A 17,028-nucleotide genomic window follows, 5' to 3' on the forward strand; every position below is an offset into this window, starting at 1 on the left:
GGAGGCAGAAGAAACAGCCAGCGCCAAAGGGGCCTGGGGGCTGGCTGGGGAATCGTTAGCGCGCCAGGAGCGGCCTCGGCTCCTAATTGGAAGCATTGGGCATTATCAACGGAGGATTTGCCTCAGTTCCCTGACAGCTCGTGGGCCCAAAATGATCGCCCACTTGTCAGTGTAAAAGACCATTAAAAACAAACCATTTTGATTTAATTGGAGGCGGTGCACCGCGGGGCCAGGTGAGGGGCTCATCAGCCCCGCTCCCCCAAGCTGCTGCCCCCTCTCCCTCTGTGTGATGGGGCTCGGGGGGTGGGGTGGGAGAGTGAGTGTGTTTTCCAGACTTTTCACCTTTCAAAAACAGTCTGAGAAAGGAGTGAATGGGAGACGGAGGGGATTTCACAGCGACAGTGAGGCCGCTTTCAACGGGCTTGTCAACAAAAGCCCTGACAAGCTGAGCTGTTGGAGGTGGGGGTCCCCCTTTTCTTTCCAGAACCTCCCTTGATGGGAGGTTGCTCAGCTCTTTTTTCTGGAGGGATCCTGCCGCAGCCTGTCCACCCCCTGCTTAGAAATATCAGCACACGGGAGGTCATAGCAGAGCCTGATCTTCAGTGGGGAGGAGGACTTTTTTTTTTTTTTTTTTTTTTTTTTAATCGTGAGGGCTAAGAAGAAGTTAGGGAAGGGATTGTGTGGACAGAGACCCTGCTGAAGTGTCTTTGTGAATGGGACGGCCCCTAGAGATTTGGGGTGGTGTCTCAGTAGGGTTCCCCCGTGGAGGCCAGGGTGCTGACCATGTCTGGTTGAGAACCCTATATTGTCTCAGTAGGAAGAGGGCACCTGTATGGATATTAACTTAAACTCCTGGCAGGTCCTCCCACTGGGGCAGGCGCCTCGAAGCACACGGAGCGTCTATCTGTGCGCAGAAACTGAGTGCGAGTAGAGTGGAGACTGCCTGGTACCAGGGCCTGTACGTTTCGCATGTTGATTCGGTATCATGTACGCCGTGGGTGCTTGATAAATATTAATTGGTACTTCCAGATCTCAGGTCTCTATGTTTGGGTATTAATCTCACCCCCGTCTCACAACGTGGAGATGTCATTTGCTGCTTTCTGCTTCTCTGACAAGACAACACACGCGGGACCGCACAGGGCTGGGGGCATGTTGGCGAAGGGGCGGGGAGGCGCGCCAGCTGATTCCTCCATGAGCCGCCGCTGCTCATTCTGATGAAGGATCGGGCTGGGAGGAGACACCAGATCCCTGGTGAACATCAAATTCCAGAGCTCCAAATTTTACTGCTGAATTTGGACGATGGGGATTCCTTAATTACTTTCTCTGGAAATTTACCTGACAGTGCTTTCTCAGGTAGCACAAGGTGCTTATCCAGCCACATGGTTCCTCGGTTGACAGTCTTTGATTTTGTGCTTGGTTGCAAATTAAGCCCTTTGCTGAGCCGTCCACGCAGTGCCCGTCAGGACTTTATTGCTCATTAATATAGGCTGTTGAACAACTCCTGTGTTACTGCCAGGGAATCTGGGGACACACTCAGATGTTTGGTGTCCTCGGCCCATGGAGGTGGAGTGTTCTGCAGCGGGGTTTGGTGGTGTTATTCTCCTTTTATCTTATTGGAATAATGACCAGGAAAGATTTTTTTTTTCTGGTAATTTTTAAGAATGAGCAGAACCTTTCTGTGGTTGATGAGGCTAAGGCTAACAAGTCACAAATAGGACTATTAGAGCTAAGTGTCTTCAGCTAAATAGCAAAGATGTTAATGCCATATTCTGGGCATGGGTCTAGGGAAATGTCAGCAGACAGGAGACCTTCCAAGGTCTTGGGGTAACTCTACTTTTAGAGGCACCAGGTAGACACCCAACAAATCTTGGTCGGATGGTTGGATGAACAAACAGATGGACAGATGGCTGAGGATGGAGGGATGGATGGATAAATGGATGGATAGATGCATGGACGGTGGATGAATGGATGAATGGGTGGGTGGATGGATGCATGGACAGATGGATAAATGGGTGGATTGATGATGGATGGATGGATGGATGCATGGATGGTGGATGAATGGATGAATGGGTGGGTGGATGGATGCATGGACAGATGGATAAATGGGTGGATGGATGATGGATGGATGGATGGATGCATGCATGCATGCATAGATGGATGGATGGATAGATAGATGAGTGGGTGAGGAGCCTGAAGATGAGGCCACAGAGCCCTTAGGAATGCATCCAAGATTCAGGCACCCTGAAGATCTCTGCTTTGTTGAGCTTAAATTCTAAGTGGAAGAAGTGTTTTATTTTCTTCAATACTACTTGTACTCTGTCTCCTTCCAAATTATTTGAAGGCATCTGGTAGAGTGCATGCAATGTGAAACAAGGTATTTAAGGGCTGGGCACGTGGCACACTCCTGTAATCCTAACACTTTAAGAGGCTAAGGCAGGTGGATCTCTTGAGCCCAGGAGTTCAAGACCAGCCTAAGCAACATGGTAAAACCCCATCTCTACAAAACATACAAAAACATTAGCTGGGTGTGGTGGCATGCACCTGTAGTCCCAACTACTTGGGAGGCTGAGGTGGGAGGATTACCTGAGCCTGGGAGGTCATGGCTGTGGTGAGCCATGATTGTGCCACTGCACTCCAGCCTAGGTGACAGAGTGAGATCTTGTCTCAAAATAAATAAATAAATAAATAAATAATTAGAGTTATATAAAGCATAGTCTGAGCAAAAGTGTAGCAACTCCCAGGACTCTCAGGCCCCTGGGTTGAACAGATTTTAACTCTTGCTTAATTTCTGCCGCGTGAACCCAGATGGAGCACATTCCATCATGTCAGAGCATGTTTTTTTCCATAATAGAAGGGACAACAGCGTATTTGATGATTAGGGACACAAGGTTTTGAGTTCCACAGATCTGAGTTCCAATCTTGGTCCTATCCTTTCCAGCTGTGTGACCAGGGGCCTCAGTTTCTCACCTGCAAAGTAAGGGTGATACTACCCATCCCATGGGGTCATTGCCAGGCCCCTGGCATGGTGCCTGGCACACAGAGTAGGCATTCAAGACGTGGTGGCTTGTACTGTTGTTATTACTGTCAGTGGTACACGGGTCTGACTACAGCTTCTTCCTGAAATTGCACTCCAGCAGGGAATTTTCAGAGATTCTTGTATTAAGTGATTCACGTGGCACTGATAGCTTCCATCACAATTTTATTTGGAAATACATAGAAATTCAGTACAACTTGACAGATCTTCCATGAATGTGGATAAAGGCAGAGAAGGCAGCATGGACTGGTGGAGACCATGGCACCTGGGTGGTCCACTGTTTTTGCAACGCAGGGTCCCCCTTCCAACATTCAGAACTCTGCCTAAGGTGCAATCAAGACCCTGGTTGTCTATGAAGAAATGGTATCTGACTCTGGGAATTTGCAGGGCTGTCATGTAGAAGGGAGAGAGGGTGATTCCATGGGGCTCCAGAAGCAAGAAACACACAAGGAGGTGGAAGGTAGAAGGCAGATTTCCACTGCACTTGAAAAAGAGCTTGCTGGGGACTGAATGTGTCCACTCCAAATCTGCTAGTGGTGTTTTCTTTGTTTGTTTGTAGAGATGGAGTCTCATTAAGTTGCCCAGGCTGGTCTTGAACTCCTGGCTTCAAACAATCCTCCCACCTCAGCCTTGCAAAGTGCTGGGATTACAAGCAGGAGACACCAAGCTCTGGCAACAACCCGAATATGTGAATCCCTGACCCTCATATGTGAATCACCCGCTTATGTGATGCCGTTGGAGATGGGGCTTTGGGGGAAGTGATTAGGTTTAAATGGGGTCATGAGGGTGGGGCCCCACGATGGGATTAGTGTCCTTATAAGAAGAGGCAACAGAATGTGTGCTTCCTGTCTCTCTTCATCAAGTGAGAACTCGGTGAGAAGGTGCCTTGGCCATAAACCAGGAAGAGGGCCCTCACCAGAACCTGATCATGCTGGCACCCTGACCTTGGACTCACCTCCAGATCGAGGAGAGATAAACATCTGTTGTTTAAACTCCACAGTCTATGGAATTTCGTTAGAGTGGCCTGAGCTAAGACAGGAGTTTATAACCCTTAGGACTGTTTAACAGACAGAGGCTGTCTCCGACTGCACATTTCCCTTCGAAAGCCCCATCATGCCTCATGTCAGATATAGGAAAACACATCCACCTGCCACAGTAAATACATAACTGTATTTTGGATATAACTGTAAAAGTGGAGTTGACACTGATCCTGGAAGCTGGGGCAGCTGGCTTGCTGAAAATGCAGGTTTGGTGGCTACCCCATACCCCCTAGATCAGAGTCCTGGGGGGGCCTGGACTCTGCTTTTTTTTTTGAGATGGAGTCTCACTCTGTCACTCAGGCTGGAGTACAGTGGCACAATCTTGGCTCACAGCAACCTTGACCTCCCAGGTTCAAGCAATCCTCCTGCCTCAGCCTCCTGAGTAGCTGGGAGTACAGGCGCACAGCACCCTGCCCAGCTAATTTTTGTAGTTTTGCTAGAGACGGGGTTTCACCGTGTTGACCAGGCTGGTCTTGAACTCCTGACCTCAAGTGATCCTCCCACCTTGGCTTCCCAAAGTGTTGGGATTTCAGGCATGAGCCACCACACTCTGCATTTTCAATGTCTCCTCAGAGGACCCTAAGGCACAGCCAAATTTGCAAATAACTCATGTACAGGAGCAGCTTCCAGGGTGTTGTCCCTCCCAGAGGCTCTGTTGCCTCATGACCCTCCCCTGGCCAGACCTGTGCCACGTGCTTCACATGCATGATTGCACCTGGTCCTTTCTGTTACGATCCCCGCTTCGCAGATGCACCCAGGGCGGACGCGAGGCCGGCTGAGGCCTGGAGCCGCTCTGCATGGCTGCCCGGCCTGCAGACACAGCCCTCTTGCCGGGCTCGGTGTGAGTCTTCCACTTTTAATACAGCAAGCCTGAATACGGGATCAGCCGCTTCTTTCCTTTTTAGCCTTGGGGCCAAACTGCAATTTAAAAGATGCCCGAGGTTTTATCAAGGTCTAGAGGCTTTGGGGGCAGTGGGAAGTTTGGTTTATTGCCAGGGCTTAAATCAGCCAGAGCAGGCCCAGCCACGACACTCTGGACACCCATAAAATCCATCATCCCTGACCGCCCTGCACTTTCCCTCCCAGGCCCTGCATTTAGCCCCCGACTGGCCCCCGACCTCAGTTGCACGTTTTTAGTATTTATCGGCTCTTTCAGGGCCTGAGGCTTGGAGGCAGCCAGCCAGTGCCCAAGTTCCCACTTGGCCACATGCCAGCTATTAACCTCAGCACGTGACTTAAAGCTTTGGAGCCTTAGCCTCCTCGCCTCGGAGACAGAGTGACTCATATCTACCATGTGGAGTTATTGAGAGTACGGATGTGAAATGGGATAACGCAAAAGCATCTAGGCTTGGGCTGGGCGCAGTGGCTCATGCCGGTAATCCCAGCACTTTGGGAGGCCAAGGCAGGAGGATCACTTGAGGCCAGGAGATAGAGACCAGCCTGGCCAACATGGCAAAACCCTGTCTCTACTGAAAATACAAAAATTAGCAGGGCGTGGTGGCACGTGCCTGCAATCCCAGCTACTCAGGGAGGCTGAGGCAGGAGAATCGCTTGAACCCGGGAGGTGGAGGTTGCAGTGAGCCGAGATTGTGAAACTGCACTCCAGCCAGGGCAACAGTGAGACTCTGTCTAAAAAAAACAAAATAAAATAAAATACAGTTAAAAAAAAAAAAAAGCACCCAGGCTGGCACCCAAGAAGGACTCAGGATGTGTGAGCTGTTGATGTTATCACTGCTGCTGTCTGGGAACTCTATCTTTAGGATAACTTCTCCTCTCTACTCTCCCAGCCATTGGACTTTGGTCAAACTGCCCACATTTTTTTTTTTTTTTTTTTCACCACCCTAAGGCATCATTTCCTAGGACTTCCTTGAGGAGAGGAGGGGAAGAAGACAGAGTCGGTTTTCAAAAACCCTCCGTATTGTCTTTCATTCTTCTACCCCAAGTGTGTACACTGACGCCCATGTACTTTGCATCTCTGAGGGTAACAAGTCAGGTTGTGCGGGCAGCGTCTTGATCCATTTTACCTGTACTTTTGCCAGAATCCTATTTGAACAAACCCTTTTTTGAACGAACTCAGGAAATCATTTTATGCTGTTTATAGGCCTGCTTCCGGCCCCGTGTCTGGTAACCCCATGTCAGTTGGCTTTGGGTCCCCACCCCCCCAACCTCACAGGGGCTGGAGGGTGCAGGCTGACAAGTGGGGACACTTAGAAACCAGAAGGAGCCTGGGCAACACAGCAAGACCCTCTCTCTACAAAAAACATTTAAAGATTAGCTGCACGCCTATAGTCCCAGCTACTTAGGAGGCTGGGGTGGGAGGATCACTTGAAACTAGGAGGTGGAGGCTGCAGTGAGCCATGACTGTACCGCTGCACCCGAGCCTGGCAACAGAGTGAGACCCTGTCTCAAAAACACAACAAAAACTTCAAGGGAGATGTTGAGGAAGATGCTCCTCCCCAGATGCCTTCCCAAGCCAGTGGGATTCTCTCTAGCTCATTGGAGATTTATTCTCCTGGGGATGAGCTAGAAGTCTGAAGAAGAAATTGGGGACCCCCAAATTCCATCAACTCCCAAAATTCAACATGAGACTCTTGCTATCTCTAGAAATTAGGAAGGTGTAACTGATGCCCAAACCAGCTGTCCTACTCATTGATTCTGGTTGATTTTCAACAAAAAAGTGAAATAGTTTTGCATCTAGTCAGGGAGAAGAATCTTCTGGATTAGACTGAAAAGCTCTGGAGTGGGAAGGATGAAGGGGGCAGCCAGACTGGGGGTTCCCAGGTTGCAGGACTGGTCCTGTTGGAAGTGTCAGCTTCGGTCACCCCTTCACTGCTGGCCTCTCCAGGCCCCACCATGGACACCCCAGACTCTGAGCGCTGCTTTAGGAACCTGGCCGCTATTTCCCCATCACTCCCCACATACACACACCTCCTTTCCTCTCATCCCTGCCCCAGACCTTCAGCTCTGGCTGTTCGTGACTTGCCAGTATTTGAGCAGCAATGTCACCTCCCGAGCAGGTGCCTAAGAATTCTATACCTCTGAGGTGCCAGATCATGTAAAAGTAAGCTCCTGCTTCTTTTTTTCCTTTGAGACAGAGTCTTGCTCTGTCACCCAGGCTGGAGTACAGTGGCACAATCTCTGTTCACTGCAATCTCCGCCTCCGAGGCTCAAGCGATTCTTCTGCCTCAGCCCCCTGAGTAGCTGGGATTACGGGTACCTGCCATCATGCCCGGCTAATTTTTGCATTTTTAGTAGAGACAGGGTTTCACCATGTTGACCAGGCTGGTCTCAAACTCCTGACCTCAGGTGATCTGCCCACCTTGGTGTTCCAAAGTGATGGGATTACAGGCGTGAGCCACTGCCAAGCTCCTGGCTCCCTCCCTGTAGCAAGTCAGCTCGTCTGTATACTGATCTGGGTATAATGGGGAGTGTCTGTATTTAGAGGGGAAGTGTCAACCCCATCAGGGCTTCTGAATCATCCTTCCTATTGCCCTGTTTCCGTGTGTGACACATTCCATTCCTGCACTTGGTGCCCTACACAGTGACATAGGATGCTTCTTATTCCGATGCAAGGAAGTGACAAGATTCTTAAAATACATCACTGGTGCACAGACCCGTGGGAGGGGCAGCAGATCTGACACCTGTCCTTCCTGGGGTCAGATACACCTTTGTGGAGTTCGGCCTATCCTCATTTTAACCAGGCAAGCCTGGTGGAGAGGCAGAGGCGGCAGGTGGACAGGCTAGGAGCCTGCTTGGGGGGTTTAGCAGGGAGTTAACTTCCCAGCCAGCTATGATTTGTAAGAGAGCTTAAAGGTGGGAAAGAAAATCCTTTTCTTAGATTCAGCAGCTTTCACTAATCAGCTGCATCTCTGGGTGTCACTGCTTGGCTGGCTGCTGAGATAGATTTTTTTTTCCCTCCATCTCCTGTTCTATTAGGGAGCCAGGGGCCCAGGAGACCCGAGGCAGGGTTAGTCTTCCACGAACAGAGGAGTCTGATCCCAGCGTTCAGAGCACAAGAGCTTGTAAATCAAACTGTTAGCTTAATAGCTTGGGCCATTATTCTAAAGCAGTGGGGCTGAAACCAAAAGCCAAATGAAAATATAGTCAATTTGTTCATACTTTAGTGACTGAACGACTATGTAATGTTGGTGGGTATTGTCGGTGCAGAGAGACGAGGACTGTGGGGGGAGAGGGGGGGTGGGAGGGGGACATGGAGAGGCCCCCCCCAAGCCTCCTCCTAAAATTGATGCTGGGTCTCTAATTACGACATAGACTTGTTATAATAAAGATCCAGGCTCCAGAAGTCAGCAGGCTTCACTACCGGGGCACAGCACTGACCTTCATGCCTGAGGGAAGCTGAGCGTGCAAAGCCGGGCTTGGCCAGCACCATGACAGCGTTTGGTGAGACATCAGGAAGAACTGAGCTCAAAGCAGGGGTTGAACACTGGGAAGAATACCTGGGGAAGAACGAAGGCTCTCCATCTTTTAAAAACTTTTTTTTAAAAATAGCCTTACCGGGCCGGGTGCATTGGCTTACGCCCGCAAGGCAGGTGGATCACCTGAGGTCAGGAGTTTGAGACTATGCTGGCCAGCATGGTGAAACCTGGTCTCTACTAACAATACAAAGATTAGCCAGGTATGGCGGTATGCACCTGTAATCTCGGCTGCTCAGGAGGCTGAGGCAGGAGAATCATTGAATCCAGGAGGCAGAGGTTGCAGTGAGCCGAGATCGCACCATTGCACTCCAGCCTGGGCAACAAGAGTGAAACTCCATCTCAGAAAAAAAAAGCCTTACTGGTTTTGGAAAAGCTACAACTACTTGTTGAAAAAAATGCAAACCATACAGAAAAGGGCATCAGAGTAAGTAAAATCAGCTTCAACCTCACCCTGTCAAAGGTCACCACTGCCCCTCCTTCTAAACATCTGTATGCCTCGTGCAGATGCTGGGGTGCACCTATCCAGACAGGTCCCGTGGCACAGACTCTTGCCCAACAATCTGTTATTAAAGTGCCAGTAAGTACAGATCAAAGCCATGGTTTTCAAGCCTGCACAATATCTCACTGTCTAAATCTCCTAACATGTACGTGAGCTGTCTCTTCGCCAGTGGCATCCAGTCTTTCGCTACTGTCAACGGCCATAAGCTTTTGGGGGCACTCGCTCTCTGTCTTTGGGCAGAAGAATATATCGTCTGCTTGGCGTGGCCTTCTAACGAACACGTAGGTGGCCGTGCACGGTGGCTGGTTGAAAACCGGAGGAAGCGCTGTTAGCCAGGACTCCGGGGAGGGCTGCTTGGGCAAGTGGGGGCACCTGGAGAGCCCTGAGGAGGTTTCTGCAGAAGGCACAGGAACAAGGTGGGCTGGCCCACACAGGGTTACATTCAGTGGGGCTGTGGTTATGGGAGTGGCCTCCACCTCTCAAGCAAGGTTGGTGTCTCTGGACCATTTCAGGCTACGAACATGGAGCCCCTGGGAACACCCAGGGACACCTAGGGCAGAGCTTTTCCAGACTTCTCAGCCCAGGTGTCCAGCTTTGCACAGCGGCCTATGTGTCGGTCTGTCTGTCCACGTCACCCCATGCCAGCGGCCAGCAGCTCCACAGCGGCAGTCACACCTGAATCTGGCCTGTTTGCCAGCATAGCGTCAGTGCGGGGACAGGGCCTGGCATGAAGGTGCATGTGGAAAAGATTTGTAAATGAGTAGGTGAATGAATGAATGAATGAATGAATGAACTCCACAAACATTCTCATGGCAGCTGCCACTTACAGGCAGTTGATATGGACCAGGCGTTCCGCTAAGCGTGGTTCACACATGTCCTTTCCGGATCCTCCCAGCAGCCCTGCCAGGGGAGCATTTGTTAGCCCATTTTACAGAAGAAGAAGTGAGTCTCAGACAGGTCAAGACACCTGACAGGTAGGCGTGACGGGGTCGCCACTTGACCCTGTCTGGCTGTCCCTAGAGTCATGTGTGCCCACAGACGTACCACACTGCTCCCTGCTGGCCTCGCTGTCTGCCCTGCAGACTCAGAGGTCAGAGAGCGTCCCTCCCCTCCCGGGGCAGGGGGGCATCAGCCCCAGCCCAGCAACACCTCCACTCGGGGATGGCTGACGATGAGTCCATGTTCCATCCCCAAAATGGGAACCTGAGGAAGGATCTGAGCTGTTCCCCCTGCTGGCTCACTCTGGGTGTGGAGTCTGCACCTCCAAGAGTCTCCATCCCCTCCCACGTGGCTCCTGGGCCAGTGAACTGGGAATCACAGAATCTTGGATTGGAAGGGACCCTCCATAACTAGTCCCTGGCCGGGCACGGTGGCTCACGTCTATAATCCCAGCTCTTGGGAGCCCGAGGCAGGTGGATCACGAGGTCAGGAGATGAAGACCATCCTGGTCAATATGGTGAAACCCTGTCTCTCCTAAAAATACCATAAAAAAATTAGCTGGCCGTGGTGCCATGCACCTATAGTCCCTGCTACTTGGGAGGCTGAGGCAGGAACCCGGGAGGTGGAGGTTGCTGTCAGCCAAAATCATACCACTGCACTCAAGCCTGGTGAAAGGGCGAGACTCCCATCTCAAAAGAGAAAAAGAAAGAAAGAAAGAACTCGAACTACCCACTCATTTTCAGATGAGGAAACTGAGGCCTGGAGAGCCCAGGCATAGCTGTCCTGGCAGGAGGGGCCCTCATGGCTGCTGGCTGAGTCCTCCCGGGGCCCCGGCCATCCGTGGCAGTTGCTGGTGGTACAGACCCGAAGGAAAGCATCTCTGCACCGCCCTGCCTGGAAGGAACGCATGGCGGGGGACGTGGCCTCTTCCCTCCTTGGTCCTTCTCCTCTCTCGGCCCCGTAAGTGGCCCGGGTCATCCGGGGTGGGGGTCTCGGCAGCCCCTCTGGCAGGGCAGCCCCCTCGTGGCTGGCGGGGTCGGTGCGGCAGCCACGTCCTGCCTGCTGCTTTTCCATGTGAAAGGTGTTTAATTATTTCTGACAGAGTTCAGCGTCGACATCTGTCCGTGAGCGGGGGGAGTCCATTTAGGTTATCCATCACTGTGACAGGTTCAACTTTTTTGGAAGTGCTTTTCCCTTCATAATGGGGGCTGGGGTGGGGGGCGGCAGATCTGCGGCAACACCAGGGGCAGACAAAGGCCCCCCCCCCCAGGGCTTCACATGCGACAGACACCGCAGACAGCAGCTCCTCAGGGGGGAGTGGCCCTGGCTGCCCGCCTGGACCTCTGAGTCCAGGCCCTGTTGGTGGCTGCTGGGATGCTGGGTGCTTGGGTGCTCCGTTTGGGAAGTGGAGAAAGGGGAGATTCATCCGGTCTGTAACAGGCTTTTCAATTCTTCTGTCATTCTGGGCTGTACTGGCTGTTCAGTCTCTCATCTCCTCATTCATTCATTCCACAGATATATTTACTGACCACCACCACCCCCCCGACTCCATGCCAGGCACCCTGCAGGGCTTCTGGGCACAAGGTGTGGAATGGATAGGCATGGTTCTGGGGGGCTCACATTTTACTGAGCACGATGAAAACATTGCCCAGGTAATTAATTGCAGAGTTAAGTGGCGTAAAGGGGAAGAAAGGATCCCTTTGATAGTGAGAATGGGGACCTGCAGGTGGGGCCTGGAGGTGAGGGAAGGGGTCCTCAGGAGGCCCTGGGGCTGAGAAGCCCCAGGTTGGACCCAGACTCCACTTCTGACCTCTCCGAGCCTCAGTTTCCATGTCAGCAGAATGGGGACATGGTATCTCTATGATGAGGCAGGCTGAGCCCCGGGTGTATTCTAACGGCTCCGTAAATACTTTTTGTTGATATTACTTCCTGACAAGGAGGGGACTGCATGTGACACCCGTAACAGCAGCACCCTGTGGGTCTCCGGGTCTCTGCTGGGTTGGACAGGGCAGCATCTGAGGATGCATGCTGCACAAGCCCTCGTTTCCTTTGGCCCCAGGTTTCTGGCCAATGGGATAGGGTGACAGCTGCAGCTTTAACTCCCAGGATCCCGTGAATATCCTCAGAAAGGGGGAAAAGCCCTCAATAGATACTGTGACTTGCATTTTGACTTTCTCATTATTTTGCTGGCCCAATAAGTCCTGTGTATCGGCTTGGGCCCTGCCATCAGACACACCTGGGTTCCAGGCCCGGTCATTCTGTGGGCAAGGAAGGTGCTCCCCCTCTGCCTCTCATCTGCAAAATCCGGTCAGGAGCTTGTTCTGAGGATGAAGTGAATTAACATGCACACATGACCTCACACAGTGCCTGCACCGAACAGGAGGCCGCCATTCCTGGTTTGCCATTGTCCATAATCATATTTCAGAACGACAGTCTCAAGACTGGCAGAACTTGAGTGGTCAGGTCGCCCTCTCTTGAAAATGGAAACTCATTCTGTGTGTGTTTTGCTCCTATTCCGGGCCAGGCACCGTGGGACACAGGTGAGTGAGATGGGCGCTCCCAGAACAGGTGCAGCAGTGTTACCAGGAGCCCTTTCCCTGCTCTGCTGGGGAGAGACCACCTGAGCCTCCCGTGTCATAGTCTTGGGCTGTGACTCAGAGAGGAGGGGGCTAAGTGTGGTGGGAGTTGAGGTCAGCCCGTGCTGGTGGAACGCTGGGTCTTGGTCCCTCCTCAGACGGCATCCCCAAGGACCGCACGGATTCTCAGAGAGAAAAGAACAGGGAGGTGGCCGGGCATGGTGACTTACACCTGTAATCCCAGTACTTTGGGAGGCCCAGGCAGGAGGATCACTTGAGCCCAGGAGTTCGAGATCAGCCTGTCCAACATGGCGAAACCTCATCTCTGCAAAAAATACAAAAATTAGCTGGATGTGGTTGTGCGAGCCTGTGGTCCCAGCTACTCGAGAAGCTGAGACAGGAGGATCGCCTGAGCCCGGGAAGTTGAGGCTACGGTGAAGGTGATTGCACCACTGCATTCCAGCCTGGGTAACAGAGTGAGACTCTGCCTTAAAAAAAAAAAAGGCAGGGAGGAAAGGCCACAGCCAGAGCCAGGGTGGAGGCTGTCGATGGAATCCGCTGAGTGAGAGAGAGAGCAGGGGACGCGGAGCAACGTGGCTGGAAAAGGCAGAGAAGCTAGAGATGAGTTACGCTGTGAGACGGCCAGAGCGGTGAGAGGATCTGCGGAGCTGCGGTGACTCCTGCCACCTCCCAGAAGCGCTCAGTCCTGTTCCTCCCTTGACGTCTGCTGTGCACAGACGCGGTGCGCTGACAGGCGCCGGGGCGCATGGTCGCTGACATATGCTGGCAGAGGCCACTTGGGCAGGACATGAGAGGCCGCGTGAAGCGGGGCAGAGCAGGTTTCTCCAGTGAAGCTCTGCAGCCTGTTCGTGCGCATTAGGCTCAGAAAGGCACCAGCCCCTCCACTGTTTAAATTGCCGTTTCATGCGGCTCAGCAGCCAGGCCTGGCTGGCTGGGAACATTGCTTTGTGCAGCCGTCTTCCCGGGGCTGGGCAAGTGCCTTGTGGCCTCCTAGAAAGGCTCCCTCTGCCTGAGCTGGGCACACGAGGCTCCCCCGGTCCCGTCCTGAAGCCACTGTTCCGAAATCTTCCATTACCCATTCTCCATACAGTGTCCCCGGCTCTTCCACTGCTCCCTCCCTGCCAAACACCGCTGAAGATGAATCCCTGTCTGGGTGCTACAGGACTACATGGCTGAGTGAACAGCGGCTGAGTTCTGAGGCCAGAACGTGGCCCATTCCCTGGCTCCTTATCTAGGTCCGTCTGGGTACATGTCACACACTTTCCCCAGTCCATGGTAGACCTTTGCTCCTCTCTCCCCGGGGACATCACTTTGTGGGGAGTTCATGCTGGTTGGCATGCATCTGTCTTGCACCCCAAAATTTCCAGCACGGGATCCGATGCATCAACTACCCCTTCCCTGGAGGGAGATTCGGCCCAGACAGCCCCTGCCCCATGTGGACAGGCTCCAACCCTGGTGAACAGCCTCTGCCCCAGATGGACAGCTCCCGCCCCAGGAAGACAGCCTCTGCCTTAGATGGACAGCAACGCAGCCTCTGCCCCCAGATAGCCTGGGTTCAGCTCAAAAGTCTGCCACTCCACAGCATCCATGTTTCCTGTCCATCAAGTCGGCCCAGTAGCAGCAGCTGCCCCGTCAGTGAATGTGCAAAGTCACTGAGATGATACACACGGTCTCAGCTCCAGGCCTTAGGAAGTGCTTGAGACACATTAGCTCTCGCTATTGCTAATCGATGGTGAGATGCCACAGAACTTGGAGACCGCAGGTAAAGGCCTGGCAAGGTGAGTGGCAGCCAGCACGGTGCAGGGAGGGACACGGATGAAGGTGACACTGACCTTCTGGAAGTGAGGCATGTGCCAGAGGGTGTCCAGCTTCACGGGTGGCTTGTACTTCCTCAGCTGACAGCTCCGGGTCTCATACAGCTTGCCAAGGACCACCTGCAGGCAGGGAAAGGCAAAGGTGGGATAGTCGCCTGGCTACTTAGAGAAGCCAGGCTAAAGGGGAGCAGAGACAGAGGGCTGTGATTCTTGGTGTGGCAAGATCCTGGGTCACTTTCCTTCTGGCCCCAGCCCTTCTCCAGGGCTATTTCACAGCACCTGCCTCCATGGTCCTGTCTCTGGCCACAGCTCAGAAGACTGGGACTCCAGGACACCCAGAACATTCCAGTCTCTGGAACACATAGGATTCCCACGTGCAGCCACCCCGAGGGCGTGGATAGTGTCTCAGTCATCCTGGAACTTGTCCTCTGTGGCTAATGCAACCCCAGTGGGTCCTAGGGACTCCACGGTGTTTGAAAGAAGAAATGCATGATTCGAGGGGTCACTGCCTCTTGGAGCAGTCCTCCATGGCCTGCTCATGCAGGAGGAATGAGAGCTTCTGTGGGGGACTCAGGGACCCCCAACCACAGTATCTCTGCAGGTGGGATTTCAGAGACACCGCGGAAGCCCCTTTGCTGCTGACCTGCATGCCCGTACCCACTACCAGGTGCCAGCAAGTCCACAGTGAGAGCCCTGTAGCTCATAAGGTCTGGTCTGGACTGACCCAAACGTCCTATGTTGAAGCCCTAACTGCCCCTGTGTCTGTATTTGGAGACAGGGCCAGAGGAGGTAATTAAAGCTAAACGAAGTCCTAAGGGTGGGCCCTGATGCATTAGGACTGGTGCCCTCGTATGAAGAGGATAAGAGACCGGAGCTGTCTCCACCACGTGGGGACGCGGCAGGGAGGTGCCCGTCTACAAGCCAGGAAGAGAGGCCCCAGGAGGAAGCAACCCGTGAGCACCTTGGACTTGGACATCCAGCCTCCAAAACTGTGAGAAAATAAATTTCTATTGTTTAAGCCACCCAGCCAGTGGTATTTGTTATAGCAGCCAGAGCAGACTAAGGCAGGGTTCAAGGCCACCAACTTCAGAATTGGCTGGGGAAGGGGGCTGGACTCTGCATTGTCAATGTGCTCCCCAGGGGATTTCAGAGCAGAAGCAATCCTGACAGCCACCTCCTCAGCCTATGGCTGTGAGCCTTGTCCAAATCCAGAAATCTGCTGGGGCTTTCACAGGTCAGCCTCACCTTTATGCTAGAGCAGAGAGCAGGGACCCCATTCAGGGAGTGGATGAGATGGGCGAGGCAGGAGAGGGTGCCAGTCCCCAAGAGAGCCAGAGAGGATGTGTCACTGCAGGAGGGGTGTGAAGAATAGACACAGGATGGAGTGGGAGAGCATCTTCGTGATGTCCAGATCCACGGGGCTGGCTCACTGCCTAGCAAGGATATGACTCAACAGCTCACAGTTACTGGGTGCATGCCTGAGGTTCTCACCATTCAGTCATTCTGACCAGCACTCACTCATTCATTCATCAACAAGTTTCTATTGGGCATTCACCTGCCAGATGTTGTTTTAGGGGCTGGGGACACATCACTGAATACAGTCCTTGTCCTCATGGAGCTAATAAAATGTCAGGTGGTGAGAAGTGCTTAGCAACAACTGAAGCCAGGTAAGAGGTCGCAGGATGGCAGAGAGGAGACAGTGTTTTAGGGACGATTGGGGAAGGCCCCCTGGTAAGGTGATAGTCGAGGAGAGGATGGAGGTGGTGGATGTCTGGGAGGAGCTTTCCTGGAAGGGAGCGGGAAGTGCAAAGGCCCTGGGGTACGAATGCCCTGGGGTAGGAGTCTCCCGGGATAGGTGCATTCTGGGTGCACTGGAGAAACATGGAGGTGGGGCGGGGTACAGTGGGACCCGTGTGGGAGAGGCAGCCAGACCAGGGGGCCTTAGAGCACAGTAGACTCTAGACTCTGTTCTGGATTCCTTCAGAAGCCTCTGGAAGGCAGAGTAGTGACATGATCCCACTTGGGCTTTGAAAGGCTCCCCCAGTGGGCTGCAGAGGGCAGAGCCTGGGAACCATGCGGATGCTGAGCACACAGGTGGGGGCAACTCAACAGCCCAGGTAAGCGAGAGGCGGGGTGGAATCCGGTGAAATTGGGGTCAGCTGCTGGCTTTGACGAGGCCTCAAAAGTAGGGCCTGGGACACGGGGAAGCCAGGTGTGTTTTGGCCTTCACAGCTGGAAACCATGAGAGGTGCCACTGAGATGGGAAGCATGCGGTTCGGGTGGGTTTGGAAGTGGGACTTGGCGTTTGGCTTCGGATGTGTCATGTCCTGAGGTGTGTCAGGGGACGGGACACAGGCGGCCGGGGATGGGCTGGAGGCCCTGGTCTGGGAGTCATCAGGGTTGGCTGCAGCCAGAGCCACGGAGCTGCTTCAGAGCAGCCCTGGGACGCCTGGTGGGGAGCCCTGGGGCCCGCAAGGCTGCCAAGTCCTTTGTCTCAGGGCTCAGCTGGGAGGAGCCTGTGCATGAGCTCACAGGGTCTCAGGTTTCCTTTGCGTACTTTCTCTTAAATCGGGATTCCAAACTGGAGACGTTTCAGGTCCTACAAAACACGGGTCTGCCCTGGGGTTCACCAGGCTTTTTCCTCTTTCCCTAAAGTCTTCCAGAGGGGG

At 53.1% G+C, this 17,028-nt stretch overlaps 1 protein-coding gene across 2 annotated transcripts in view; it reads right to left on the reverse strand.

Moving 5' to 3' along the window:
• The window catches only part of CFAP77 (cilia and flagella associated protein 77), a 163,117-nt gene that overhangs the window by 16,055 nt on the left and 130,034 nt on the right, over nucleotides 1-17,028 (reverse strand). Inside the window, exon 5 of one of the 2 annotated variants that reach the window (XM_003935915.4) lies at nucleotides 14,378-14,479. In XM_003935915.4, the coding sequence (XP_003935964.1) occupies nucleotides 14,378-14,479 (102 nt within the window). Of the gene's footprint in view, nucleotides 1-14,142; nucleotides 14,480-17,028 lie in introns of those variants that run through there. The other variant, XM_074394580.1, reaches the window with a different exon arrangement.

Source organism: Saimiri boliviensis, chromosome 2, assembly GCF_048565385.1.
Source record: "Saimiri boliviensis isolate mSaiBol1 chromosome 2, mSaiBol1.pri, whole genome shotgun sequence".
NCBI classification, from domain to species: Eukaryota; Metazoa; Chordata; class Mammalia; order Primates; family Cebidae; genus Saimiri; species Saimiri boliviensis.